Source organism: Mustela nigripes, chromosome 10, assembly GCF_022355385.1.
Source record: "Mustela nigripes isolate SB6536 chromosome 10, MUSNIG.SB6536, whole genome shotgun sequence".
In the NCBI taxonomy this organism is placed as follows: domain Eukaryota; kingdom Metazoa; phylum Chordata; class Mammalia; order Carnivora; family Mustelidae; genus Mustela; species Mustela nigripes.
The window spans coordinates 5,160,447-5,188,437 of record NC_081566.1 but is presented as its reverse complement, the minus strand read 5'-3'; the positions used below and the strand labels follow the sequence as shown (position 1 = coordinate 5,188,437).

Here is a 27,991-nt window from a genome sequence, read left to right as displayed (position 1 = left end):
TCTCTCTGATAAATAAATAAAATCTAAAAAAAAAAAAAAAAAAGAAATTGAAACTGAAAATACTGGAGTAAGTATTAAAGGATATGATTCACCCAGAAAAGAAGAGGAAACTCAAATGAGTGGATTTAATTTTAAAGCAAAGGCTTTGGTCCACCATCAAAAGATGAGTAAATAAATGTATGCTTATGTACTTTCTGTTAACATGAAATGTTTATGATATAATGGTTTTATAATATTTAAGCTGACCTTTTTAATTGACCAACTACAGATCTCCGTGTCATGGGTAAGAGTTTCAGCATGTTTTATTTTACTTAAACTTTGCTCTCATGCCTCCTTGTTATGTCCTTTAGCCCCTGCTTTCTCTGCCACTTAGTAGTGGGACCTGTGAGTCATTCTCTAGCTCTCAGTTTGGTTTTTCAGAAAGAAAATCATCCCTACGATCTCTTGTTATCGGGCAGTGCTTTTTGCCAGAATGATAAAAATAGATTCGGTCTTGGTGTTTGCCCATCGAAGATTTTTCGTAAATACAGCAGACATTGTTTTCTTAAATCTGTTCCTCTTAAGCTCTGAAATTCCATATTGCAGCCTTGGGGGGGGGGATGTTATTCACATATACTGTGATATTCCGTGCAGAGGAATAGTGGCAGTGCTGATACCCATCACTTGATTTTGGATCTAAGAAATTTCCAGATCCTAGAACGTTCTTTTGTATTTGAGCCTTAGTAAATTATTTTAGGCTTTCTGTGGATGATGAGTTTTGGGATGAGGTTTTTGGTAAGATAACGGTTTATAATTCTTGAGCTAATAAAACATTTTTGTATTACTGAGCATCTGCTGAAGCAGTGTCATTGTTTTCTGTAAAGAAGCTGGTGAGGAGATTAAAGTAGTGGTAGATTTTTTTTTAAGATTTTAAATCACAGAGAGAAATCACAAGTAGATGGAGAGGCAGGTAGAGAGGGGGGGGGGGGGAAGCAGGCTCCCTGCTGAGCAGAGAGCCCGATTCGGGACTCGATCCCAGGACCCTGAGATCATGACCCGAGCCGAAGGCAGCGGCTTAACCCACTGAGCCACCCAGGCGCCCCAGTAGTGGTAGATTTTGAAAATAGGTGAGAATTAAAAAGACAATTGCAGGAGCCTGGGTGGCTCAGTCTTTAAGCGGCTGCCGTTGGCTCAGGTCATGATCTCAGGGTCCTGGGGTCGAGCCCCACGTTGGGCTCCCTTCTCAGCGAGGAGTCTGCTTCTCCCTCTCCCACTCCCCCAGCTTGTGTTCCCTCTCTCCCTGTGTCTCTGTCAAATAAATGAATAAAATCTTTAAAAAATAAAGAGGCAATTGAGATTGCCTAGGCGTGAAAGCAGTGGGGCTAGGGGATGAAAAATCCTACTGAGAGGCAGACGGGATGTGCCGGCGACCAGTTGCCGAGTATACCTTCCCGTTCCCCGGACTAGCTGGACGGCCAGTCCTGGGGTGTACACTTGGCTGTTTATCTGGCCTGTGACCAGGTTGGAATTTGATAAGTGAGGTCGGTGGAGTACAGGCCTGCTTCTGTTCCCTCATACACAAAAGATGTGTTTTAAAAATCTGGTTTGTCATTGAGTTGTTATTGTCCTCAGTTGCCTTTCTAATGAGACCGAGACTAGCCATATGATCATGAGTGAAGAACTACTCTAATACAGATGCTGTAAGCCATGAATTCTGGATTCTGGAAGAGCATTTCTTCCCATTCTTAAAGAAAAGGCTCAGGGTTGCCTGGCTGGCTCAGTTGGAGGGGCATGCGACTCTTGATCTCAGGATCAGGAGTTCAAGCCCCACGCTGGGTGTAGAGATTACTAAAATAATAATAATAATAATAATAATAATAATAATGAAAAATAAAAGAGCCTCAGTTTTAAGCCTGATTTTGAAGTATGTGAATTTTAACTTTGTCTTTGAGCTCCTTTTTATACTACTGTACGCTACTATTTCCTATTTTCTGCTTTCTGTGAACCCTTTCCCCATCCCCCAAGTACAGGTCAGCTAATAGCATTTATTTTATAAGAGTATTTACTGGCCTTTTCCAATGGAAACAATTATTACCACCCTACAACTCCTCAGTGAGGTGTTAAAGGAAAGCAGTTGAATTGGATTAATTTGTGCTAAAGTGTGAATGACTGACAGCCCTACAAAATTTTCCAGAAATTTCTATTTTTAGAAGGGTATTCTTTTTAGGTTAAGTTTTAATCTGATATTTCAGACAGAGGGCCCAATAAAGTGAATGCTTGAGCTTTGTGGGAAAACTGTCTGTTCCCTTCTTTTGGGTCTAACTTTGCCTTGGTTGGGGGAGTGCAGGGGAGGGATGGATGGTAGCCAGCCTCCTACAGTCCATCTGTAGAGGCCTAGACAGCCTTCTAGTATTTAAACCTGCCTTTTAGAATGCGCAGAATACCTACATCGAGGGTGGCGAATGGGAGTTTTCTTGTCCTTTCCATTGTAATGAAGTCCGCTGCATGGGTGAGGCTCCCCGTCACTGTGGACAGCTGCATCTCAGCACTGCCTCCGCTTGCCCCTCTTTCTGTTCTTGGAGTGAGGACAACGAATGACTTGCAGCAGAAGGGACAGGGGTCCCTCTCTGGATAGCAGCCTCTGTCAGCTGGTGAGCTCTAGGCCCCCTGCTATGCAGAGGCCCTGTGCCACTCTCTTGGCTTGGGGGGGGGTGGTTAGTACACTGCCAAGGCCCCACCCCTGAAAGGGCACCTTCCAGCAAACACTTCGTAGTTGGCAGTGATGGCCTGGCTGAGGCTTCAAGTCCCACTTAGCTGATTTATGAAAGACCAAATTGGTGTAAGAAAGGTAGCTTAGAAGTGCCACTGCAAACAGCATAAAAAGTAGATGGTGAGTTGCAGAGATCGTCTGTAATAAGTACAGGTAGTAAACGTAAAGTTTTATGAAGACGAAAGTGGAGGGAAAGAAGCATACACTGGTGTCCCCTCCTTACCAGTCACAGTCACGCTTCTGGTATTTTCTCACCAGGTACAGCTTGTATAGTCCAAGGCTTTCAAAACTCATTTGAATTTTGTATTTTGTTGTGTAATACAGTCTTTATTGTTTTACTACGAAGTGTTGGGAATTATTATTGAGTAAACTTGGTGCTCTTGAAGGTGGTAGCTTGCTTATCCTGTGTCGTGGTCTCTGTCCACTGGCACAGCTGCCTCCTGCCTCGCCCCACGATCAGGTCTGAGAGGCACAGGCCCCTTTATCCTCACAGCAGCCTCGTGGAAAAGATCTCTCATTTTACAGATGAGAAAATTAGGGTTCAAAAAGGGAAGGCACATAGTCTCCCTGGTACAGAGTGGCAGTGTTACCTTTCTCTTCTTCTGTGAACTCTCCCCTCATAGGAATTTTGTGATTCTGCACAATGGAAGGACTAGAAGTACAAATAGAGTGCTTATCTAGAACTTGAGAGAGGGTTTTGGTTCTGTTCCTACCTACTTTATTGACCTGCAAAGAAATCTTTTTAAAGTTCTGTTATAGAAGTCTTGTCTTTTGTGTCCACGTATGCATGTTGAGTTTAATTTCAACCTTAATGTTGGGAAAACATACGTACTTTGGGGACACCTGGGTGGCTGAGTTGGTTGAGCATCTGCCTCTGGCTCAGGTTGTGATCCCGGGGTCCTGGGATCCAGTCCCACAGCAGGCTCCTTGATCAGAGGGGAGCCTGCTTTTTGCTCTGCTGGCTGCTCCCCCTGCTTGTGCCCTCTCTCTCCCTCTCCCTCTGACACATAAATGAATAAAAATCTTTTTAAAAATACATATTTTTAATAATCAGACACATGGCATGCTTGAAGACTAGTTCTAAATAAAAAGTTGTTAACGGGGTAATACCCTGGAGAACTCCCCTCAATTCTAGTGCACTCTTCTGTGTATCTGTACATACTGGACTTTTAAACACAAAATCTTTGTCATTAGTTATTAGTGTCCTCACTGCACTGAAAACAAGCTGTGTTAATCTGCTGCCCTTTTTAAGCCCCGCATGTCTGCTACTTCCGTAAGTGGACCACTGGGCCGCAGCGTGTAATAATGGGCAAGAAAGAGCTCAGGTTTTGATATCAGCAGAATCTGATTTTAAGTCTGACTCCAAATTATTAGTGTCACATTGGGTAAAGTGCTTTAGCTCACTCTGCCTCAGTTTCCTCTTTAAAAAAACAAACCACAAAGAAGTCAGTTATACCTACTTCGTGGGATTTTTATAAGTCTTTTCCTGAGTTGTTTATGGTGATTACAGTGGAATGTCCTGTCATAATGCCTAAAGAGTTTTGGACTGATGTTTTACCTTGTAAATTTACTTTAAATTGAATAGATATATTCTCTAGTAAAGAATACAAATATATATATTTCCTATACAGGAGGTGAAATTTACTTGAAAAGACTAAGTCCATAATTTGTATGACCTTTTTTTTTTTTTTTTTTTGGTGATTGATATTGTAAATGATGAAACATCTTCTTTCGATTGATTTCGATGAGGGAAGGGTGCTTCATGATATGTGGTGTTGGTCTAATCTGGTCTGTTAATTTAGTAGCCTGAAAAGATTTATAGATGATGAGTTTCCATACTCTTGAAAATAATGTTACAGCTCTTGCACTACTTCTGGGTTTATATTGTTACCTTGTTTTAAAGTAGGACTTTCCCCAGACAGTGCACGTTAATATTTGGAAAATTTCCTATCAGTAGGCTAGCACCATCTTGACAGCCCTATGTTCTGCTTCTACCTTGCTAATTGTTTCCTTGGGATTATTTGGATTGTGTAGAAAGCTTTTTGCAAATCCTCTTATTACTGAAGTCATTGTTGCCAGCAGGAATAAGATTAAAGGTGCTTAAGTCTGTAGAGTTGTTTCTAATTTGTACGTGTCATTTCAGTGCCATTTTAACAGAACTCTGTCTCCTGTCTCTTCCCTTCTCCCCTGGTACTATCTCAAGTTAGGTCCGAGGAGCCAGGCCATTGGAAGAAATCTCATTTTATCCTCCTAATTATTATGCTGGCACTCAGGAGATAATTTTTCCCTTCATGCACTGCCAATTAATATGCAAATGGGCTGATAAATATTTATGCAATGATTTAAATTATGCAGGGAGTGCTTTCAGTGTGTTCTGTAAATGAATTGTTCGCGGACTTCAAAGTGCTGGCTGCTGTGCTAACGAGGAGAGATTTGCATAAGGCCCTAATCACTCGCATACTGATTAAGCTTCATTATGGAAACTGCCAGCTGCAATCTTTGTTTCTATTTTATTACAAAAAGGGGAACTTTTCATGCTTCAGTTGCCTTGACAATGTCAGTCCTAGCTGGTAGGAGAGACTAAAACTCCTCTGAGCAACTGAAGTTTCCTTATTCAGTTGAAGATTGCTATGGTGTAACTGAAGTTGTATTTTGCCTCGCCCCCTAATCCACTTTCCACCTCCCACCCTTGTTCTCTTAAGAACATAGTGTAGATTTGGTAGAAATAGTAGTACCTTCTTCCCCCACCCCAAACTGCTACCTGTTTCTTCCTTGCTCTGGACTGTCTGAACCTCTAGAAGACCTCACAGCAATGCTGGACTGCAGTGACTATGTTCTAGGTGGGTACCAGCACAGTTCTTTCTTATAAGCTTTAGTATGGAAATGGCGTGTGTGGGGTTGACTATGCATAAATGCTTAATCGCATATGCAACCAGCTCGGGGAGGGAGGGGAGAGGTGGACTGTGCAGAGAAGTAGGAAAGCATTTGCAAGGCAGGAGCATACTTGAATTTGCAGTAGGTCCCTCCTACCACCAGCTCTTCTGGTTCAGAGGACATTTCAGTACATAGTGTGGATTTGGAATTCACCTTAAACAGAGTACCTTTTTGCTTTTTGGAAATTTCTATTGGGAGCATTTCATGTAGTCCTAAAAACACTCTAAATCTGAAACAATATTATAAAGTGTACCTAAAAAATGTGTACATATTAATAAAAATGTTTTGCATACCTAATGTCAATGTCTTATATAAAAACCAAAAGTGGACAGTGAAAAATAAGGCGGAGCCCCAGTGGCAGAATGGCTCCCATGAATTCTGACGCAGAGGGCCACGGCAGCGGTTCCTGCCATAGGACTGTTGGTTGATCCGTTTCCAGCTTTGAGAAACTATCAACTTTTCAAATTTTGGCCGATATTAGCCTTTTTTATTTAAAAAAAAAATCAACTTCTGTTCTTCAGAAAACAATTTTAAGTGCTGGAAAGCCTGTATTTAGAGTTCTTTCTGTAGAACAACAAACCTGTTAGGAGAGGGGGTGTGACGCTTGATTATATAAACTGTCTTTGGTAACTGAGATTTAAAATAGATTGAGACTCACTGTGACTCCTGGTGGCTCTATTTTGTGTTGAGATTTGTCTGTTTGTATGCAAAATTCTTGAAACCTCCTTACCTTACTCTGGTCACCTGGGGAGTCAGATGCTATAAACTCCCAGGACGGAGGTACTTTAGGTTGAAAACCTTTGCAAGTGATTTTTTTTTCCCCTGTACATCATTTTTTGTGCTTGAAAATTTGAAGCTTAACCCCTCCACCCCCATCTCCTTCACAGTTGCTAAGGATAAAATTAAACGATAGTTCTGAAAATGTTTACATTGTTAGGCCGAAGGAATGATGTAAACTCAAGACAGTAGTAATATTTGTATAGCACAATAAAAACCACAATCAAAACAACAAACTGATACCAAGAATTCCATCCGAGAACAGTTTGTAGACTGTGTGTTAGACTCATACACAGCTCGCTGTGCCCAGAGAGAAAAAAAGAACAAACAAACTTCAGATATCAAAAGAGAACTTACTTGTATTTACTCTTTTACATCTATGTTGGGAACTCAAGAAAGAAAAGAAAAATACCTTTGAAATATTTTTAGCATTGTATTTTAGAATTGGAAATTGTATCTACACTATTTGTAACAAACAGTAACTATCATTTGAACAGTTTTCACATTGTTGTACAGTTAGTCAGAATTTTGTTTTATTTACATGTGTCTGTATGTGTGTGTGTGAAGTAATTTTGTTCAATGTCTCTAAAGCTCGACAGTTCAATAGAAAATGCTTAGAAGAGTCACACAGTACCTGTGACATAATTTTTAATTTAGATGTGTGGAAATAAGGGTATGAGTTTCACAAGCACAGGCTCATGACTTGTTAAGAATTATTCCTACTTCTTTGTATAAAAGATATGTTACCCTTTTTATGAATATTAACTGGTTCATACTTCTCCCACTTTCTTTTGCTATTTTAAAGGAAGCATTGAGCAGAACGTATGTTTAATGGTATATTAACATTTGTTCTGATCTTTGTGGACTTCGTAAGATTTTGGTTAAGTCATTCAGAAAGCTGGTTTTCACTAAGTTGTACACCTGTTCCTTTCAAACCTTAGTACTCTTTCAGTGACATTTAAATTTTTCTGTGCAGTAGATGCAAGGAAGTTATAGAACTACTCTCCTTTATGACCACAGAAAAAACGAATTTGAATCCTTCAAACATCTGAAGAACAAACTAAAGATGATAAAACTGCTTAAGACTGTAAGACAAGCATCTGTTTCAAAACCTATGTTAGAAACGCTATCACACAGCGTCCAGGTTGGAAATGAAATTTATGAGGAGGACTCTTGATTCTCTCTTATCACTCGTGCATTTGGATAAAGCAACTATGGACAGGGTGGTTGGGACTTCTGATGATGTTTTTGGTTTCCTAGTTAAACATTAAAGCAGATGACAAAATGTACCCCTGAGTGAAAAAATCAAATATATGTGGTTTACTTATTCTAAACTAATAATTATAGTTAAATGGTTCTTAACTCAGTAAGGGAAAGCGGGGAACTTGGTTGATAATAAACTTGATTACAAATATGCTAAGTTTGGGTTTATAGTAGAAATACAGTAAGGTATGTATTAAATGTATATTTAGGTTTTACCCTGTTAAAAAGGTGGAAGAAAAACAGACTTGTTCTTGTCCCTTGTATATCTCCTGGGATACTTTATATTGCTTGATGAAAATTTTTTACTATGAAAACCTTCATTAAAGAGATAACCCTCAAGGAGATAAACCCAGGTCAGGAGGTTCATATGGGATATCACATAGTGTTTTTAGGTGGGTGTGGTTGTGGTTCAGTTTTGAAATTATTAGAATATCTGTCATGCCTTGTGGTGCACCTTCTTGGACTGGCTTACGGTTGGGTTATGCATTTGACATATTCTCACTTTGACGCATAGTTTGGGTAGGGAGTAGATAAGGAGATTTTTTTCTTAGACATGCTTTCTTTTTATTCTGTGAGGTTGAGTTACAGTACAGTCTTTTAGGAAGAGTACTGGTGAATTGTTTTGGTTGTAACTAACAAATGCGAAGGCTTATGAGAAAAAGAAGCTTTCTTTGAGAGTAACATGTTTTACTCTGTAAGGTGCTTGGCCCTAGTTTGTTTCTTTGAGGTATTTTATGCTTCATATTTTATTTATTACATTTATATGTTAGACTCTATTGTAATTTTTTTCCAGTTAGATTTCAGTTATCTTTGTTAGGAGAAAGTTAAAATTCTTTGGAAAGTGAGTTTATTTGTGGATCACTTCAGGATTAAAGGAATCCTGAATTTCGTTCAGATAAAACTTTTATTACAATTTCCAATGTTTTAGTGTTGACACTATCTGTTTTTGAACATTAATTAATGTAACAGTCAATATTCTTTGATGTTTCTGAACATTAATTAATGTAACATAAGTTACACAAAACATCAAAAATCATGTTGTGATGTAACACTAGTTACATTTGATGTTTTTGAACATTAATGTAACATTAGTCAATATTCTTAAACCTTTCCTTTGCCACAATTTTGCCTTCCTAACCACATCCCCAATTTTTAAAAACCTCATTCACCTCTCATTCATTGCAGACTCAAGAATGAACAATCCGTCAGAAACCAGTAAACCATCTATGGAGAGTGGAGATGGCAACACAGGTAAGAGATGATTCCCAGATCCGGCTTTTTAACTAGATCTAATGGAGTTAAGAGAAGAACTTTCCATTTAACCGTGACTTCTGTTCGGCAAATGAAGAGCAGTTGGAGTGTTGAGTTGTCAAATGTAATTTAGCGCTTGCGGGAACTGGTATTGTATTTGCTTAAGATTATCTAGTTTTGGTTATTTCCCCCCAAAATACAAACGCAGTGATCCAAAGGGGCACATGCACCCCAATGTTTATAGCAGCAATGTCCACAGTAGCCAAACTACGGAAAGAGCCTAGATGAACATCAAGAGATGAATGGATAAAGATGAGTGTGAGTGTGTGTGTGTGAGAGAGAGAGAGAGAAAGAGATATGGAATACTACGCAGCCATCAAAAGAAACGAAATCTTGCCATTTGCAGCGACACGGATGGAACTAGAGGGTATCATGCTGCGCGAAGTAAGTCAATCAGAGAAAGACAATTATCATATGATCTCACTGCAATGAGGAATTTGAGAAACAAGACCGAGGATCAGAGGGGAGGGGAGGGGAAAATGAAGCAAGACGAAACCAGGGAGGGAGACAAACCACAAGAGACTCAATCTCAGGAAACAAACTGCGGGTTGCTAGGGGTGGTGGATAGGGATGGGGTGTCTGGGTGACGGACGTAGGGGAGGGCATGTGCCATGGTGAGTGCTGTGGACTGTGTAAGACTGAGGGTTCACAGACCCGTACCCCTGAAGCAAATAATACATGGTATGTTAATTAAAAAAACAAGAGATTATTTAGTTTCTCCTGCAGATTGCTTCATCTCTTTGCTGCCGTTTTTCAGAGAAACTCTGAAGCAGTTGAGAGAAGAGTCCTTTAGGGTCAAATAGTTCTGGGTGTGAATTAGGGATTTGTTACTAGCTTTGGACTTAAGGCAATTTCCCCAATCTTTTGAGACTTTATTCACCTATAAAATGTAGATAATATATTTCATAGGTCATTGTGAGTATTAAAGGAAACGGTTAAGCACAGTGCTAATCGCTACACGGTAACCATTCAGTAAAGCGTTGCCCTTGTTACTGGTGTTAATCAAAATAGTAAATATTATCCACCCCCCATTCAGTATAAATTGAAGTTATGAGGATGTCAGTAGATAGTTAAAAACACACACCTATTTCTAATCTGTTCTTTCATCTGGTAATTTTTAAAAATTTATACTTGATTAAACTCTTTATCAGGAGAAAATTAATATCATGTAAATGAGAAAACTGAGGCCCCATGAGAGAAAGGCAAATCCGTGAAGGGTAGAACATCTCTACAAGCCCTGCTGTTCATTCATTGCATTGCTCCGAGGACATTCCACCGGGTGTCTTCATCGTGCACCAGAGCGGGCGCCGGGCCGGCCCGGTTTCTGGGGAGGAGGCACGAGTTTCAGTACTCGGCTGTGTGAGACGGAGTCAGGGGCAGGGCTACACAGACAGGAACAACTTCTGAAGTAAACTAGGTTTTTCACTTGCAGAGGGGGTTGCCTCTTTGACCCATCATTTTTTTTTTTTAAAGATTTTATTTATTTATTCGACAGGCAGAGATCACAGTAGGCAGAGGCAGGCAGAGAGAGAGGAGGAAGCAGGCTCCCTGCTGAGCAGAGAGCCCGATGTGGGGCTCGATCCCAGGACCCTGTGATCAGGACCCGAGCTGAAAGGCAGAGGCTTTAACCCACTGAGCCACCCAGGTGCCCTTGACCCATCATTTTAAAACTGCCCGACTGTGGGAGGTCCTACGTCTGGGAGTCACCCCTGGAAGCAGCCTTTGTTTTCACCTCTTGTCGGCCACGACATCTTGTAATTTGAAGCAGATGAGGCAAACCAGTATAGTGGTTCCCGCCTCCATATCTTTCCATTCGAAATTGTTCTCCACATGGAGGTACTTCTTAAGCTTTTAATCCCGAAAGTGAACCTGTCTCTTGGTGGGAGTTGAGCCATGGAACAGCCCGCTGCACTGAGCGGGGCGCCCAGAGCGCGCCAAGGCCAGCCGGGGAGGCCGCCGCGGGACCTGCTGCCGTGGGACCTGCCGCCGCAGGGAGAAGGGCAGCGTTCCCTTCTGTCTGGGCTGTCGGCTGCTGTCTCATTTTTGCTGTTTCTCTGTCCTCTGATCGGGTGCTGTCTTGCATCATTTTGTAGCACGGATCCATCTGCCAGTGTTCTGGCCAACGAGCTTAGGTGTGGGACTTGTTTGCAGAGGGAAGCAGGGCGGTTGATCCCGCAGGACGTTGGGGGGTGTACAGGGCACTTGCGCCCAAGGAGCCACTTCAGAGGACAGGCGTGCATTCCTCAGGGAAGACAGACTAATGGTTGGGCCAGCACTGAAAATGGGGCTACCCTAGAGTCCTTGAGAAACCCCTACGAGTAATAGACGTTTCATTGCTACCGTTTGTTGAGCACCTATATTTATTTAATAATCCCCCGAAGACATGTTTTAAAAAAATCTTAAGCACTGTTCCCATTACCTGATTTCAAGTTGAGTTCTTAATGACAGCCCTGTAAGTTAGGTATTATTATTTCAAGGAGTAGGAAGTCAAGGCACAAAACCAGCCAGGAAATAAAGGCAAAATGAGGATTTACACCCTGCATATGGTTTCTTCCATGAATTGCAATAAAATAAAACAAAATTTAAGCTGTGCTTGATTTCAGGTAAAACCATTTTCAGAACCATGTATAAGAGAAGTTCTAGATGCAGCACTTGCTAAAGCAGTCTTGGGAATATCTTGACTTGTTTTAATATGCAGTGTGTGATAGACTCAGAACTGGGCAGTATCAATATAGATTTTTACTTTTTAATGTCTCTAAAACTCAGCATTTGTTGCTTTTGTAAAATTACAAATCACTTCCATGTTACAGACCTTTACATGCGCTTGAAGGTAACTAGAACCTTGAATGTCAATTTCTGAAATGTTAAGAGCCTCTCACTTTGTTCTTAGCATCTCCCACTGATGTCAGTTTGTTAGTTTAGGAATATAAAAATAACTTGGAGTTCCAGTTTGCCTATTAAGTTATAATGCTCAGTGTATCAGATATAGATAGATTTCTCAGACAATTACATGCCTACAAATTGATTTTTATTTAAAAATAAAGCAGACCTACAGATTGTTTAATTGTAAAGGATGTATGAAGTCTTCGCTTCTGCTACTTGAATGACAAAGTTCTCAGTAGAAAGAACGCTTAGTGTTGTAAGAAAACGGAAGTCTTACCTTTTCTTGGATTTGGAATACTTTCATGTAGATTACTAAAACTTTAAATATTTCTAGAAAAAATAACTTTGGTTTGTGACATTTTAGAGGGAGTAATACTGTAGAATTATTTAAGATCGCGTTTGAGGGGTGTCTTCTTTGCCTTTCTCCTGGTAGAGCGATCGTGTAAGTTGAGCAGGTAAATCTGATGGTGCGCTTTGGTCAAACAGCCCTGATGTGTTCCCAGAAAATCTGTAGTTTAGGTTTATCAATGTGTTGACTCATTAAGTGCCTGTTATATGTAGAATATTGTGTGTGGTGTTTATTATAAGGTGCTGGTGCTAATAGATGAGATTCCCTTTCAAGAGTTAGCCGTCCGTTAAGAAAACAGATACACAGAGAAGAGATTCTGGGTAGATTATTGTAATGCAAGAGGAGGTACAGAAAAATATCAGAGTGGTATTTCTTTGAGGAACTTTGAGTATTTTTTTCCTTGACATATAATTGACATTCAACATTATATTAGTTTCAGGTAGACAACATAATGGCTGAATATTTGTATACATTGTAAAATGACCACTAAGTCTGTTTCTTCCTGTCACTGTGTGAAGTTACGTAATATGCAATACAGTATTATTGAATACAGTCATTGTGCTCTGATTACATCCCTGACTTACTATTCTGTGACCAGAAATTTGTACCTCATGACTTCTTTTCCCTTTTACCCAACTCCCAGTCACCCTTCCCTTCTGGCAACCACCAGTCTGTTCTCTGCATTTATGAATTTTGTTTTGTTTGTGTTACTTTTTAGATGCCACGTGTCCTGAGATCTGTGGTATTTGTCATTCTCTGAGTTCCTTCACCCAGCGTAGTACCTCCAGGGTCCATCCATGTCATCCTGAATGGCAAGACTCCCCTCTTGGTTATGGCCGAGTGGTATTCCGTTGTGTGCATAGACAGCATCTTCTTTATCCAGGCACTCACGGATGGACACTAGGGTTGTTTCCATATCTTAGCTATTGTGAATAATGCTACAGTGAACACGGACATGTGTGTATCTTTCCTAATTTGTGTTTTTGTTTTGTTTTGTTTTTTGGATCAATATGCAGAAGCAGAATTACTGGTATTTCTATTTTTAGTTTTTTCAGGCTCCTCCATACTGTTTTCCATTGTGGCTGAACCACTTTACATTCCACTGACAGTTACTAAGGTTCCCTTTTCTGCCCATTTTCACCAGTACTTGTTACTTCTTGTCTTTTTGATAGTCTCCATTCTGACGGATGTGAGGTGACATCTCATTGTGGTTTTCATTCGCATTTCCCCGATGATTAATGATGTTCAGTATCTTTTCATGTGCCTGTTGGCCATCTGTACGTCTTCTTTGGGAAAATTGCCCATTTTTTTTACCAGATTGGTTTTTTCGTTTTTGAGTTGTGTGAGTTCTTTCTATATTTTGTCATAAATTGACTATATGTGCATGGGTTTATTTCTGGACTCTGTACTATTCCATTGATCTGTGTGTCTGTTTTTATACCAATACCATATTGTTTAAATTATTATATCTTCGTAATATAGTTTATTACAGGCAGTATGATGACTCTAGCTATATCCTTTAAGAACCAATTGATTGGTTTATTTTAAAGGAAGAGTGAGGAGCGGGGGGCGGAGGGAGATGGAGAAACCTGAAGCCGACTTCTCACTGAGCGCAGAGCCTGATGCAGACCATCTAGATAGGAGAATAATAATGATAGTTCTTACAGTTTTTTGGACAAGGATGCTGCCAAGGATGTTGCCTGTAGGGGAAGCAATAACTCCATTTCTTCTTCCTCCCAGCCCTTGATAACATCTGCTCTATGTTCTGTCTCTAGGAACTGGCCTCTTCTAGATATTGTATATAAGGGGAATCACACAATATTTTTTCTTTTGTGTCTGACTTATTTCATTTAGCATATTTTCAGGGTTCATCCACGTTACAGCATGTATAACTGGATAATATTACATTGTGTGTATATATTATATATACACCGCATTTTGTTTATCCTTTCATCCATTGACGGACAGCTGGGTTGTTTTCACCTTTTAGCTACAACTACTGTGAACACTGGTGCACAAGTCTTAGAGTGACTGTTTTCAGTTCTTTTGGCTAAATAACTAGTAGTGAAATTGCTAGGTAAATCAACACAAATTTATTATCTTTATGGTTTGGAGGTTGAAACTTCTAAAATGAGAGTGTTGTAAGGCTTGCATTCCTTCAGGAGCCTCGATGGAGAATCCATTTCTTTCCCTTTTCTAGCTTCCATAGGCCACCTACAGTCTTTGGTTTATGGCCTCTTCCTCTACCTTCAAAGCCAGAAGTGAGGTGTCTTCAGGGCGGTCATTCTGTGTGACTCCTGCTTCCATCATGCCATCTTCTTTGACTCTTCTTGCCTCCCTCTTCCTCTTATAGGCTCCATTGTGATTACCCTGGGTCCACCCAGCTACCCAGGCATACAGTCTCCCTATCTCAAGACTCTTAAGGTAATCAGATCTGCAGACTCCTTTTGCTGAATAAAGGAACTATTCACAGCTTCTGGGGGTTGGGACGTAGACATCTTTGGCCATTGTTCTGGCTGCTACACTTCTTTATCCTGAATTAAATCTGATCCACTGTATTAGAGATAATATTTGGAAGAGTAAAAAAAAGTTGTGTAAAGTTTTGTAAACATCAGTAAGAATAACCAAAGCAGGTTTTTTTGACCTTAAAGTCTTGCTGACTCTTAATCAAAGGGCAGACTTCTGCTTCTGACAGATGGTCACCTCCCCTGTGCTTGGGCTCATTCACTGACAGGGAATCATAATTTCTGATACATCTTCTTTTGTTGTACGGTTCTGTTATCTATATTCTTTTTGAATTCTGTCCCTAGGAGTAATACAGATTGAAATGATTTTCCCTAACTTTTAAAAAAATGAAAGCTCTTTTGGAAGTCATTGCCATATTTTAAGTCTTCAACATGTACTTGATATTTATTTTCAAATGCTAATTTGTTATGTTATAATTTATTACAGAGTAATAATTTATACTATAGTAATAGTGGCTGTCATTAAGTATTTACCAGGTGTGTTAACCACTTTGTGTGGATTGTCTCAGTTAATCCTTGTAACAACCATATGAGGTTACACTGTTACACTGTTTTTCTCTTTTTATGGATCAGGGAATTGAGGCTCAGAGATGTTTGGTCACTTTTCAAAGGTCCCACATACCTGTAAAAGTGAGCAGAGCTGTTCTCTTGTCCTTTGAGCTATGTTGTTCCTTATGTCTTGTTTTCCATGTGCAAGATACTGTACTAAGTATGATCACTAAAGTTCAATCAAATATTGATTTTGTTCTCAGTAAACTTATCTTACAGAGAAAATATCTTGAAAATGTAGTAGCAGATTCATAAGAAGTATGCAGAGGTCTGTGAGATTTCGGCATGGGGCAGGTTGTTTCTGGCTGGGAGGGTGAGGGAAGGCTTTGTGGAAGGTGGAGCTACCGCTGGACCTAGAGGGCTGGGCCGATTTCCGTGTGTCGGTGGGGGCGGTGTGTTTGCTCGGCCTGAAGAAGCAGTTAAGCCAAGATGGGAGGAGACCCAACCTAAAGTTCTCTGATCCCTTCCGAGTCTTCCCTAGAGCCTGTGATTTCTAGATCCTTTGTCGTTCTGTCGTCCTCACAGGTCAGATGACCCGGCTCTTCAGACTTCAGTACAACCATGACCGTCACCATCAGCTGATTGTTATTTTTGAAAACTTACCATTGGCTTATTGTAATTATTTTTTATAATTAAGGTAAAAAAGATGTTAGATTTAAATTTTTTAAATATAAAGTGTTATTTTTTTCTGGTAATATTTAATTGTTTTGAAATAATGAAACCTGTTTCAAAGCATCTGACTAACTTGCTGATTCATTGAGTTTGGGGTCAATTAACTCTAAGTCTTTTTTCTTTTTACCTGAATTACGATAGTGCTAAAGCTCCTCCCCATTCTGTTCTGACTCACTTGATGCTTCATTCAGATGATTTTTTTTTCCCTGGGAGGATGTCAAGATCTTTTCACAGCTGAAAAGACCAAATAAATGTATTAATGCGACCCAATATATGTCTGTGATTGCATTCCAAAAATATTTTATCAGGAGTTTCTAGAAACCAGGGATATTTGTTCTGTGAAATGTATTAGTGCTGTGGCTGATTTTACAAATTATATTAGTAAGAGAGCTTGAGCAGACCTCATTATCTCCAAGATAAAGAGAAAGGATCCTGAAGGGCCAGGGCACCAGTGAATACACCTGCTAGTCGTCATAGTAATTGAAGAATCTTGAAGTCTTGAACCAGCCAACACTAGTTTTGGAAAACATTTCCAGATAAAATACAGCGTTTTCAGAGAAGAATCAGATATTCACTGAGGAACAGGCCTCACATAAAGTTCTCATCAAAACAGTAGAGCAGTTGCAAATTTCAGACTCAGAAGAGCTGTTTTCCCTTTGAACTTTCGTTTATCCAAGGGCCATTTCTGATATTCTTACTGCTGTTATCATTATCATTTTATTTTATTTGATTATTATTATTTTTTTATCATTATCATTTTAAACTCATTACGTGTTTCACTGTGTAGACTACGTTCTCTACTGGCCAGAGTGCTCTTACATAAGCCTGAGGGTGGAAATACCAATACTGATTTTTCTTGGAGTTACTGGAGTTTTAAATAGTGAGTAGTTCCCTGGGTGCGTGAGACTGGCCGGAGCACTTCTGGAGAGCCTCGGGAGCACAGTGGTGGGCATTCTGTGTAGTCTAGAAGCAAAAACCACTTGCCTGTATGAAAGGGGAATCTCCCTCTGGTGTTCAGTTTGGTAGATATCAGTTACAAGATACCGCTTCTAAGAGCTTCTGACCACTGCATATCAGAGAAGCTTGTCCTGGCCCTCCCCACTGGTGCATGTGGGGAGGATGATGGTGGTGGTGGTGATGATGATTTTAGGTGTGCGAGGCAGGGAGCTATTGTTACTGAACCTGTGAGAGTACTAAGTGGCATTGGAATTAAGTTTTTAATGAATGAAGGAGTGAGTGATCCTTTTGCCAGGAGTAACCCAATAGCAAATACAGAATTTTAAAAGTAGTATCTGTTTCATTTTACTCATTACCAATAAGAATTTGGGACATTAATAAAAGAGGATTTATTGCTAAAAGGCCATTTTAAGTACAGATTGTGACCTTTCTGTAATTTTCTCCTTTTTCCCTTAGAGGGAAGTTTTGTTTCCGGCCATGTTAATTGTGTGTGTGTGTGTGTGTGTGTGTGTGTGTGTGTGTGTGTGTAAAGAATTTTCTAGATGTGTTATACGTTACATTTCACTTGGAGCAAAAGAAGTAGACTCATTCCTCTTTCAGTGAGACCCAGGACGTGGTGCTCTGGCTTGGAGCAGTGGCAGCGGACACCGGGGTCAGATTGAAAGCGCATTCGTGGGAAGGAGAGCGGAGGTTGCGGGGGGAGCAGACAGACACGGGGCGAGCGCGATCCAGCAGACGGGCCTGCGTTTCGGCCGGCGGTGGCCGGGGCGCCAGGCTGGAGCTGGGACGGCCCGCGCTGCAGGGGGCTCGCCCCTGCCGGATCCAGTAGGTTCTGAAGCTGCGGCGCCGAGGCCGCACGTGGTCCCTGCGGGTGCGACGCAGCGTTCGGAGGACGGAACCCGGAGGACGAACCGGCTGCCCGTGCGGGAGGGGACGTCCGAGCCTGGAGGTGGCCCTGGGACGGGAGTGGAATGAGCCAGGACTGGAGCCGCGGACGGACCTCCCCACGGCTCCGAGGGGCCGGCGCAGGAAGCGGGGCCGCCACGCCACGGAGCCCGCCCCGCCCGGGACCTGGGCCACGGCGTCCGCGGCGTCCGCGTCGGAAGGAGGTTCGGTCCCGCGGTCCCGCCGCCCCCGCCGGCGCTCCGTGGCCACGCGTGCGGGAGCCGCCGTGCTGGGCCGCGCATACACCGACCTTCCGGCGCTACGGAAGCTGCCCCTGGCCGGTGCCTCGTTGACTCCGGAGCCACCACGGGGACGAGCCGCGAAGCTGGCAGCGTCCACGGGGCTAGCGGGCCGGGCAGCCGGGGCCCGCGGCGAGGTCAGGACCCTGGAAGCTTAGCTGCGACCTCGATCGTGACAGTTCGGGGTTACCAGGGGGCTTTTAAATGGCTTTAGGTTCGAGGTAGAGGGAATTTCTGCGGACAGAGGCTTGAGCGACTGGGGAAGGGGCCGGGGCTGACGAACGTCCGCAGCCCTTGTGGCCGCGCGGCTGTGCACCGCGGTGGCCTGCAGCCCGGGCCCTGGAGCCAGACCCCCCGGTTCAGGCCCCTGGTGCCTTCCCTGTAACAGTCGTTACTTCGGGCATATTCCTCCTGTGCCACAATTTTCTTAGCTGTGAAGTGGGAGAGAAATAGTAGCAAATCCTTGTTTAAGGGCGATGTACGCGTTGAAAGCCAGTAGACGTGCGACTCGGGAGGGGCTCAGCAGGGGACAGTGTTCATCTCGAATGTGACGATGACGGCGGCGATTCGGGAAGGAAAGAGCAGGAGAGGGAGTCCAGTGTGCGTGTGCGAAGGAGAGGAGCCAGGCGGCGGGGGTATGAAGGGATGGATGCGTCGGGAACCGAGCTCCCAAGGAGGAGGGAAGCGTGCGGTTTCTGGGCGCTGGTCCAGGGCGTAGCTTGGAACAGAATAAGGTCCCCCCCCCCCCCATTTAAGGTAAGGAAATGGGAGAGTGGAGGAGTTAGAGATACATACAGTTAACGGCTGTAGATAAGTTTGTAGGTAGAAGGGAAGGGAAGAAAGCCCTCTAGATAGGACTAGGAAGGAGGCAATTAGGGCTGTCCTTGTGATACTGGGAAAATGAAACCAGGGAACAAATTGCAGTGAAGTCTGGGAGTAGATAGTTCATCCAGATAAATAAACAATATAAGAAGGATTGATAGCAAAGGGTCATAATTCAAGCTGGGAACTTGCCATCAGATAAAACCAGAGGCTCCGGAGTTTCACTGCAGCTTCTCGGGCACCTTGTGTTTGAAAAGAAGGCAGGAAACTACCACTTTTTAGCAAACTCCCATCTCAAAGGTTGAAGTTGAGTGAGGAATACTCGACTAGGTTAGGAGGCAGGAGAAAGACGGAGCAGAGTAAATGTTTGGTAAATTTTTCTGTCAACAAACTGTCGGCATGGTATTACAACTTTAGAGCAAGGACTTTATTTCTGGTTTTCTTGGTCCTTGAAGCATTCCCTGTAGGTGACATGCTTAAGTTACTTGAAAAAGACGTGGTCTGAATAACTGGTAGGTCATAAGCCATTCATTTCTCTTCAGTTGGGCAGAAAGGTGTGTTTCAGTAATACCTTTCATCCAGATAGACGTTTAACAATTTGACAGACGGGGCGCCTGGGTGGCTCAGTGGGGTAAGCCTCTACCTTTGGCTCAGGTCATGATCCCGGGGTCCTGGGATGGAGCCCTCCATCGGGCTCTCTGCTCAGCAGGGACCCTGCTTCCTCCTCTCTCTCTGCCTGCCTCTCTGCCTTCTTGTGATCTCTGTCTGTCAAATAAATAAAGAAAATCTTTAAAAACAAAACAAAACAAAACAATACCACAGTTGGACAGACTAACCATTCATGGAACTCTTGTCCTACATCACTAATATGCAGTCATCTCCAAGGTAATATATATATATATAAGCAATTTTTTAAAAATATACCATCATTTAGGAAGTGAAGACTAGACAGTATGATAGCAGGGGACATTTTTAGTCGATACCTAATAGCCACCATCCTGTAGATGATCTGTAGCATAATTTCTGATTATGCTTCTTGCTTTTGTGGTGACGTAGAACTTTTCTAAGCTTTAAGTGGTTTTCTTTCTGGATTTCTGTTATCCCAAATTCTTCCCATTTTATGATGACTCATAAGGAAGAAACCACCTACACACACCCACACACACAGACACATGAACATAAGCTAAGTTTTCCTTGAAGATCTTTTAGCTGTTATTATGTTAGTTATGTCCCATAGTTACTTGACTTTCTGTAAACTTGGTTTAGAATTTGTGCTTGCTTGTTACGGCAGTGCAGTAACAGGCACAGACCTTGTTATTCCTTATAGGGCATCTGAAGTTTAAGCTCTTGGCAAATTTCACTTTGACTGCCTTAAATTTACTGACAGGCAGATTCCACAGGGGTGGCCTGGCATTACTTGGTCTAAGGCATAGTGTAAGTAGCCAGTCGGGCCGTGAGGCAGGCAAAGCCCATAGGGCAGTCAGATTTGTCCTGCGCTGCAGATTTCTTTTTGTTTTTGTTTTATTGAGGTGAAATGTGTATAGCATAAAATGAGCCATTTAAGGTGAACAATTCAGTGCCATTTAGTATAGTCACAGTTTGTGTAGCCCCCACCTGTCTGGTTCTGCAGTGTTCCCATCACCCCAAAGGAAACCTTTACTCGTCAAGCAGTCGCCCTCCATTTCCTCTGCTCCTCAGCTCCTGTGCCTGGAGATGTACCCGTTCGGGTGTTTCATATAAATTGAATCATAGGCTATGTGATCTTTTTGTGTCCAGCTTCCTTCACCCAGCAGAACGTTTTCTAGGTTCATCCATATTGTGGTATGTCTAATGTCTAATCTTCATTCCTTTTAACGGCTGAGTGATACTCCACTGTGTGTGCATACATTGTATGTACGATTTGTTTATCCAGTCATCTGTTGATGGACACTCGGATTGTATCTGCTCTCTGGCAATTGTGATAGTGCTGCTGTGCTCATTCATGTCCAAGGATTTCTTTGAGTACCCGTTTTCACTTTGGGATGTATTCCTAGCAGTGGAATGGATGGGTCATATACTGAATCTATGTTTAACTTTTAAAAAACCATCAGACTCTTTTCCACAGTAGCTGAAGCATATTGCATTTCCACAGCCAATGTACGAGGATTCCAGTTTCTGCCAACACTTCTTATTTCCCTTTTTTTCCTGTTAATAGGTTTCCTAATGGGTTGAATAAGCTACTTTTATTTATTTATTTTTAATGTACTTTTAAAGTAGCAGCTCTGTGCTCTTTTTTCTAGTAGTGTCTTTGTGTATCTCCCTCTGCATTATGGTCAGACTGTCTTGGAGAATGAGATGAGCAGTGGCTAGTAATCAATTTGTGTTTACATCTGAACCAATAATTTTCACTTTTCATACCATGGCGGGTCAGGCCTCACTATGTAACCCTAAACCAGCTTGATATCCTAATCTCCCTTTCTTAACCATGCTAGAACTCGCAAAGCACTTTGTACCTTTCTTTGAGCAAATACCATATTCTGCCTTGTTTTGTTTGAGGACGGTGAATGTACTGGATTCTGTTTGTGTACTACTTTCTGCCATCTTTTTGTAGGTAACTTCTTTAAAGTGCTTGTCTTTTACATTATAGTTTTTTGTGTTCTTGTCTGTCACACATAGCTAGCTGTGAGCAACTTTTGGTGTGGGAGTATGACTTGTTTACCTTTGTAAACCGAGGACCTAATAGAATGTCTAAAATTGTTCATTTGGATTCCTGGATGTTAAACTTGTACTACAATGACCACTACTTTTGATAGAGAAATTGGCATTTTCCTTCTTCAAATAGCCAGTTTTTGTTAATTCCATCTCATCCTCTTAAGATTCAATCAGAATGTTGCCTCCAAGAAGATTTCCCTGCAATCACCTTTTCCCTTCTCCCTTACGGGCCCCTTGCTGGGTCCCGGTCCCAGCGTGTGAGTATCTGCTGCTGTTGCCCCTGCCGTGCTGTGTGTACCTTTTACGGAACTAGAAGCACAGTTGTTACTCTGCACCTCCACCAGACTCCCTATTCCTTTTTCTTTTATTTTTTTATTAGCACTTATTTTTATCTAATGTTCAGTATTTTTTCATTTGTATTGTCTCTTTCCCCACACTAAAATGTAGGATTTATGAGGACATGGTTTCTGTCTCTCTTCTCTCTTGTTCTGTCTCTTGCATCTAGAACAGCGTCTGCCACATAGATATTTGGTGAGTTTTTCTTTAATGGGCCTGAGAGCTACTTAAGAACAGGACTGTGTCGTTTTCTTCTTTACATAACCTCAGCACTTGGCACACCAACGCACAGTAACTGTTGAATATAGCATTTATTCTTACAGGAGGCTCTCTCCTCTGCACAATATATTCTTGGTTCTCTTTTGTTGTTGTTTATATCTAAATAATTTTATAAAAGCAGAAAATGTGCCTGAGTGGAAAGAACAGTCTCTGTGCACGTGGGAGGTGATTCAGTCCTAAGTTTCACATATACAGCCATAACAGTAGGTTTCTCAGAAGGTAGTCCCCTATAAAGGTAAAACTGTTCATTTGAAAGGAGAGATTTCTTTTCAGTTGTAAAGATGGACAAAGCTATTGGTTAAGAAGTTAATCATTTAGAAAATAGCCAGATAATCTCTGTATCAGTATTCCAAAGTAGTCACTATCGGAATAGATCAAAAACAGTAGAGGGAGCGTAGAGTTCTGGGCGGATCAGATTTGTAAGGGGAGACCACGTGTGCTGCAGATGAGAGTAAGTTCCCAGTTTAATTAGCCAGAGATACCAACTGTTACTGGAAGCAAAGAAGCCTCAGCACAGGCACAGTATATTTAATGTGGCTTCTCCCTTGTCCCCAACATCCTTAATTGGGTGGGGGTAAGCAGCTGCCTGTGACACTCTCCTTCCAAGTAGGGTCTTACCAGATCCGAGAAGAAAAAAGGGTACCTTGCCCTTTTATATATTTAATGTTTAGGTCTCCACTCAGAGTTAATAATTTTTGATCCTCCTTTGAAATCCAGGAATATTTACAAGTATTTTCAGGGATTCCAGAAATCTCACATCTCTATAACCAATGTCTTTACTCTGATTTAATTCTCTTTGGTGATGTGAGTGATTCTGAATGTTGGTCTGAGCACCACTGTAACAAATCCATTTCCATGCATTTAGCAAAAGAATCTGAGGCTACTGACATTAGAAAAAAGAGATTTTTTTTTTCCTTTTTAAAGTATGGCTTTCTTTCAACATAGCTGTATCCTGAAGAGACTACGAAAATACATTACTGTAAGTTTTAAATTCTGGCCTTAACATGTTGATCTGTTGAAAAACACTAACGTTATCTCTTCAGTAAGGATTAAGTGTCCTTACTTAAGAAAAACTAGGCCGTAGAGGCGTTAAGATTTGGGCAAGATTGGCACGCCTGGTGGCTCGGTTGGTTGAACTTCCATTCTTGATTTCAGCTCAGGTCATGATCTCAGGGTCGTGAGATTGAGCCCTGTGTTCGGCTCCAAGCTGGGCTTGGACCCTCTTATGATTCTCTCTCTCCTGCTCCCTCTCCCCCCCCCCCCCCTCCAAAAAAAGATTTGGGAAAGATTTTTCTAGTTAAATTGGCCCTTAAAGCGGGTAGACTCCGGCTGCATGTTGAACACTACCTGGGACTTTGAGACATAGAGAAGACGGCGGAGGCCATCTGCAGACCCTCCCGTGACGATATCACCTTGGGTTTCTGTCTGTCCTTCCTTCCGCCATTCTTCTCCTCCTGTCTCTGTCCTTCCCTCCCTAGTATGTTATGTTTCCTGCCCCATTTATACATTGTAACACGAGCGTTCGGAAGTATAGATTTCCATTCTCAGTTACGGAGAAAAACAGTAGGAATAGCGAAAATGAGCAGACTGTTCCCCCTTGTCCAGAACTTTTCAACTTTCTTTCTGTCTTGCTGTTTTTGTTTTCTGAAAATGGCTACCTTTTGATTACCGAGAAAATTATACTGATTTGAGCCGGCCGCCTCCATCTGCTTTATATTTTTTTCTTTCACCCATCTTCTCCTTTTCGTTTGCCTTTAAGAAATATCCTTTTTCATTATTATGATCCTCCATTTTTCACTCTTAATTATGTGTCTTCTCATTTCTTTCAAGTTCCTGTCCTGTCTTTTCACCCCATTTGGTTCTAAATCATCAGTGTATCCCTTCCCGTAGAATCTTTCCTCAAAATACTGAGGTATGCATGGCTTGATCAGCCCACAGACCCCACCCGACCCGCAGTCTGTGCGCCTCTCACTCCCGCCACTGCCGGACCTACGAAAGGAAGGCGCACCCTCACGCTTTGGCTTCATGACCGCATGCTTTTTCCTTTGCTCCTTGCCATTTGGATGTGTCCTTGAAATTTTACTGCAATTATTTTGTCATTGTGGATGTTTTACTATTTTAATGTAAATGTAATAATCTTAGAAACCTGTATGTAAACATGTATGTATCTTTTAAATACTCCTATGTCTACCGATCTATGAAACAAAACATTACCGTGTCCCAGGAGGGGACGCTGTAGGGTCCACCCTGGTCATCGTCGCTTCTTCCGCCACAGAGGTAACAGTCATCCTAAATTCAGTGTTAATGGTCACGTTGCTTTTCTTTTCAAACTTTTTCATCTGTATATTTACTGTCATACTCAAATCATACTTAGATTCATCTGTTGCTGTTACATAAATTGAATCATACTATATTCTGACCGGTTTCTTTTGTTCAACATTATATATATATTTTTTAATTAAAAGATTTTATTTATTCATTTGACACAGAGAGATCACAAGCAGGCAGAGAGGCAGGCAGAGAGAGAGAGAGAGAGGAGGAAGCAGGCTCCCCACGGAGCAGAGAACCCGATGCGGGACTCGATCCCAGGACCCTGAGATCACGACCCGAGCCGAAGGCAGCAGCTTAACCCACTGAGCCACCAACATTATATTTTTGAGATTCATCCAAGTTAGTGCATATGTTTATAATTCACTTTCACTGGATATAATATTCCATTATATGAAGATATTACAAGTTTTCTATCCATTCTATTATTGATGGACATTTGGGCTATTTTTAGGCTTTTGTTACTACAGACATTATTGCTATAAAGGAATTTCGTACTTCTCTCTTATGCATGTGCATGAAAGTCTCCAGAGGGTGTGACCTGAGCTTATCCAGTGCAATTCCAGGCCTGCCGGCCACTTTCCCAGAGCATTTGTACTGGTTCATATCGCTACCAACGACAGATAAGAATTTCACAGTCTGGCTACAACTTGATATTAACCAACTTTGTAATTTTAGCCAATTTAGTGGCTATAAAATGGTATTGTATTGGGATTTTAATTTATTTCCCTAGTTTCCAAGGAGGCTGAATCTTTTCTAGTGTTTGTGCACAATTTATGTTTCTTCTGTGAAATTCCTGTTTGTTTGGGCTTTTTTCTGTTGGTTTGAGGTTTTTTTAATTGATTCATGGGCATTGTCTCTGTGTTCTGAATACTAATCCTTTGTTGTTGTGTATGTATTACAGATATTTTCTCTTTTACATTCTCTTTTTATAGTACTTTGATGAACACAGCTTTTAATTTTGAAGTAAACTTAAATCTTTTCATTTTGGGGGTCTTGGTAAAGAAATCCTTTTCCCAAGGTTGTCATGATGTATTCTTAGTCTGTCTTCTGAAAATGTAATAATCGTGCACTTTATATTTAGGCTTTTAGTCCTTCTGAAACTTTCGTGCCTTCCTCCTTCCCTCCCTCCCTTTTTTCCTCTTTTTCTTTTATACGGCATGGACTGATCTAATTTCATTTTTTTCCCAAATGGATACCCAGTTATCCTTTTATCGAAAACTCCCTTTCCTCACTGATGTACCGTACCGTACTACCTATCACATTGCAAGTGTCTAAAGATACATGTGGCTTCCAGACTCTAATCTGATCTGTTTGTCACTGTACAAATACTACACTGTTCTGATTATTGTTGGTCTATTATAGCTCATAATATCTTAATAGTAGGTCCCTCAACTTGCTTTTTTAATTTTTTAAAAGATTTTATTTATTGTTTGTCAGAGAGAGAGAGGGCGAGCATGCACATGGACAAGCAGGCAGAGGCAGAGAGAGAAGTAGGCTCCCTGCAGGGGGCCTGATGCCGGACTCGATCCCAGGACCCTGGGATCATGACCTGAGAAAAAGGCGGTGGCTTAACCGACTGAACCACCCAGGCATCCCAGCTTGCTTTTTTTTTAAAAAAAAGCATTTTCACCCTTTGCCCTTCTGGATCAATTTTAGAATTCTAGTGCCTCCAGCTGGCTCGGTTGGAAGAGCATGTGATTGTTCATCTTGGGATCATGAGGTCAAGCCCCATGTTGGGTAAGAGGAAAAAAAAAAAAACTTTAAATAATTTTAGAATCAAGTTGTCAATTACACACACACCCCAACCCTGAAAAGAAAGGAAGGAAAAAGAGAAAATAACTTGTTGAGATTTTGATATGAAATTGCTTTGAATCCAAAGATCAGTTTATAAAGAATTGATTGATATCTTTATAATGTTGAGTCTTCCAGTAAATGAGCATTTATTTATGTCTTCTTACAATTTTAAGTTCATAATTGTGACACCACCAGTTTCAGTTTTTCTTTTCCAACATTCCTTTGGCTATTGAGGGTCATTTCTGGTTCCATACAAATTTTAGGATTGTTCATTCCAGCTCTGTGAAATATGTTGATAGTATTTTGATAGAGATTGTATTGAATGCATAGATTGCTCTAGGTAGCATAGCCATTTTTAACAATATTTGTTCTTCTAATCCTTGAGCATGGAATGTTTTTCCATTTCTTTGTGTCTTCCTCAATTTCTTTTATAAGTGTTCTATACCTTTGAGAGTATAGATCCTTAGCTCTTTGGTTAGGTTATTCCTAGGTATCTTACATTTTTTGGTGTAATTGTAAATGGGATTGATTCCTTAATTTCTGTTTCTTCTGTCTCATTGTCAGTGTCTAGAAATACAAAGGATTTCTACGCATTGATTTTATATCCTGCCACTTTGCTGAATTCCTGTAGGAGTTCTAGCAATTTTGGGGTGAAGTCTTTTTTTTTTTTTTAAAGACTTATTTATTTGTCAAGGAGAGAGGGAGAGAGAGTACAAACAGGTGGAGGGATAGGCAGAGGGAGAAGCAGTCTTCCCCCCCAGAGCAGTGGAGCCTGCAGGACTCAATCCCAAGACCCTAGGATCGTGACCTGAGCCTAAGGCAGACACTTAACTGACCAAGCCATCCAGGAGTCCTTGGGGTGGAGTCTTTTGGCTTTTCCACAGACTATCATGTCATCTGCAAAGAGCAAAAGTTTGACTTCTTTGCCAATTTGCCAATTCTGATGCCTTTTGTTTTTTTGTTGTTGCTGTTGTCTGTTTGCTGAGTCTAGGACTTCTAGTATTGTGTTGAATAGCAGTGGTGATAGTAGACATCCCTGCTGTGTACCTGACCTTAGGGGGAAAGCTCTCAATATCCCCCCATTGAGAATGATCTTCGCCGTGGGCTTTTTGTAGATGGCTTTTATCATATTGAAGTATGTTCCATCTATCCCTTCACTGAAGAGTTTCAGTCAAGAAAGATGCTATACTTTAAATGCCTTTTCTGCATTTTTTTCTATTGAAAATAGAAAAGAAATCCTTTCTATTGAGAGGATCATATGGTTCTTGTCCTTTCTTTTATTTATGTATTATATCACATTGATTTGTGAAGGTTGAACCACCTTTGCTGCCCAGGAATAAATCCCACTTGGTCGTGGTGAATAATCCTTTTAATGTACCATTGGGTCCCATTGGCTGAGTATTTTGGTGATAATTTTGGCATCCATGTTCATTAGGGATATTGGTCTGTAATTCTTTTGGTGGGGGTCTTTGGTTTTGGGATCAAGTAATGGTGGCCACAGAAGAAATTTGGAAGTTTTCCTTCCATTTGTCTATTTGAAAGAGCTTCATAAGAATTGTTAGTAATTTTTCTTTAAATGTTTGGT

The 27,991-nt window shown here is 41.3% G+C and overlaps 1 protein-coding gene across 6 annotated transcripts in view; it reads left to right on the top strand.

The window, feature by feature from the left end:
- Positions 1–27,991, top strand: part of POU2F1 (POU class 2 homeobox 1) — a 173,218-nt gene that overhangs the window by 94,072 nt on the left and 51,155 nt on the right. For 3 of the 6 annotated variants that reach the window (XM_059412472.1, XM_059412471.1, XM_059412475.1), the window contains exon 2: positions 8,909–8,974. In XM_059412472.1, coding sequence (XP_059268455.1) covers positions 8,909–8,974 — 66 coding nt within the window. Of the gene's footprint in view, positions 1–5,338; positions 5,590–8,388; positions 8,451–8,908; positions 8,975–27,991 lie in introns of those variants that run through there. The other 3 variants (XM_059412474.1, XM_059412473.1, XM_059412476.1) reach the window with 3 other exon arrangements.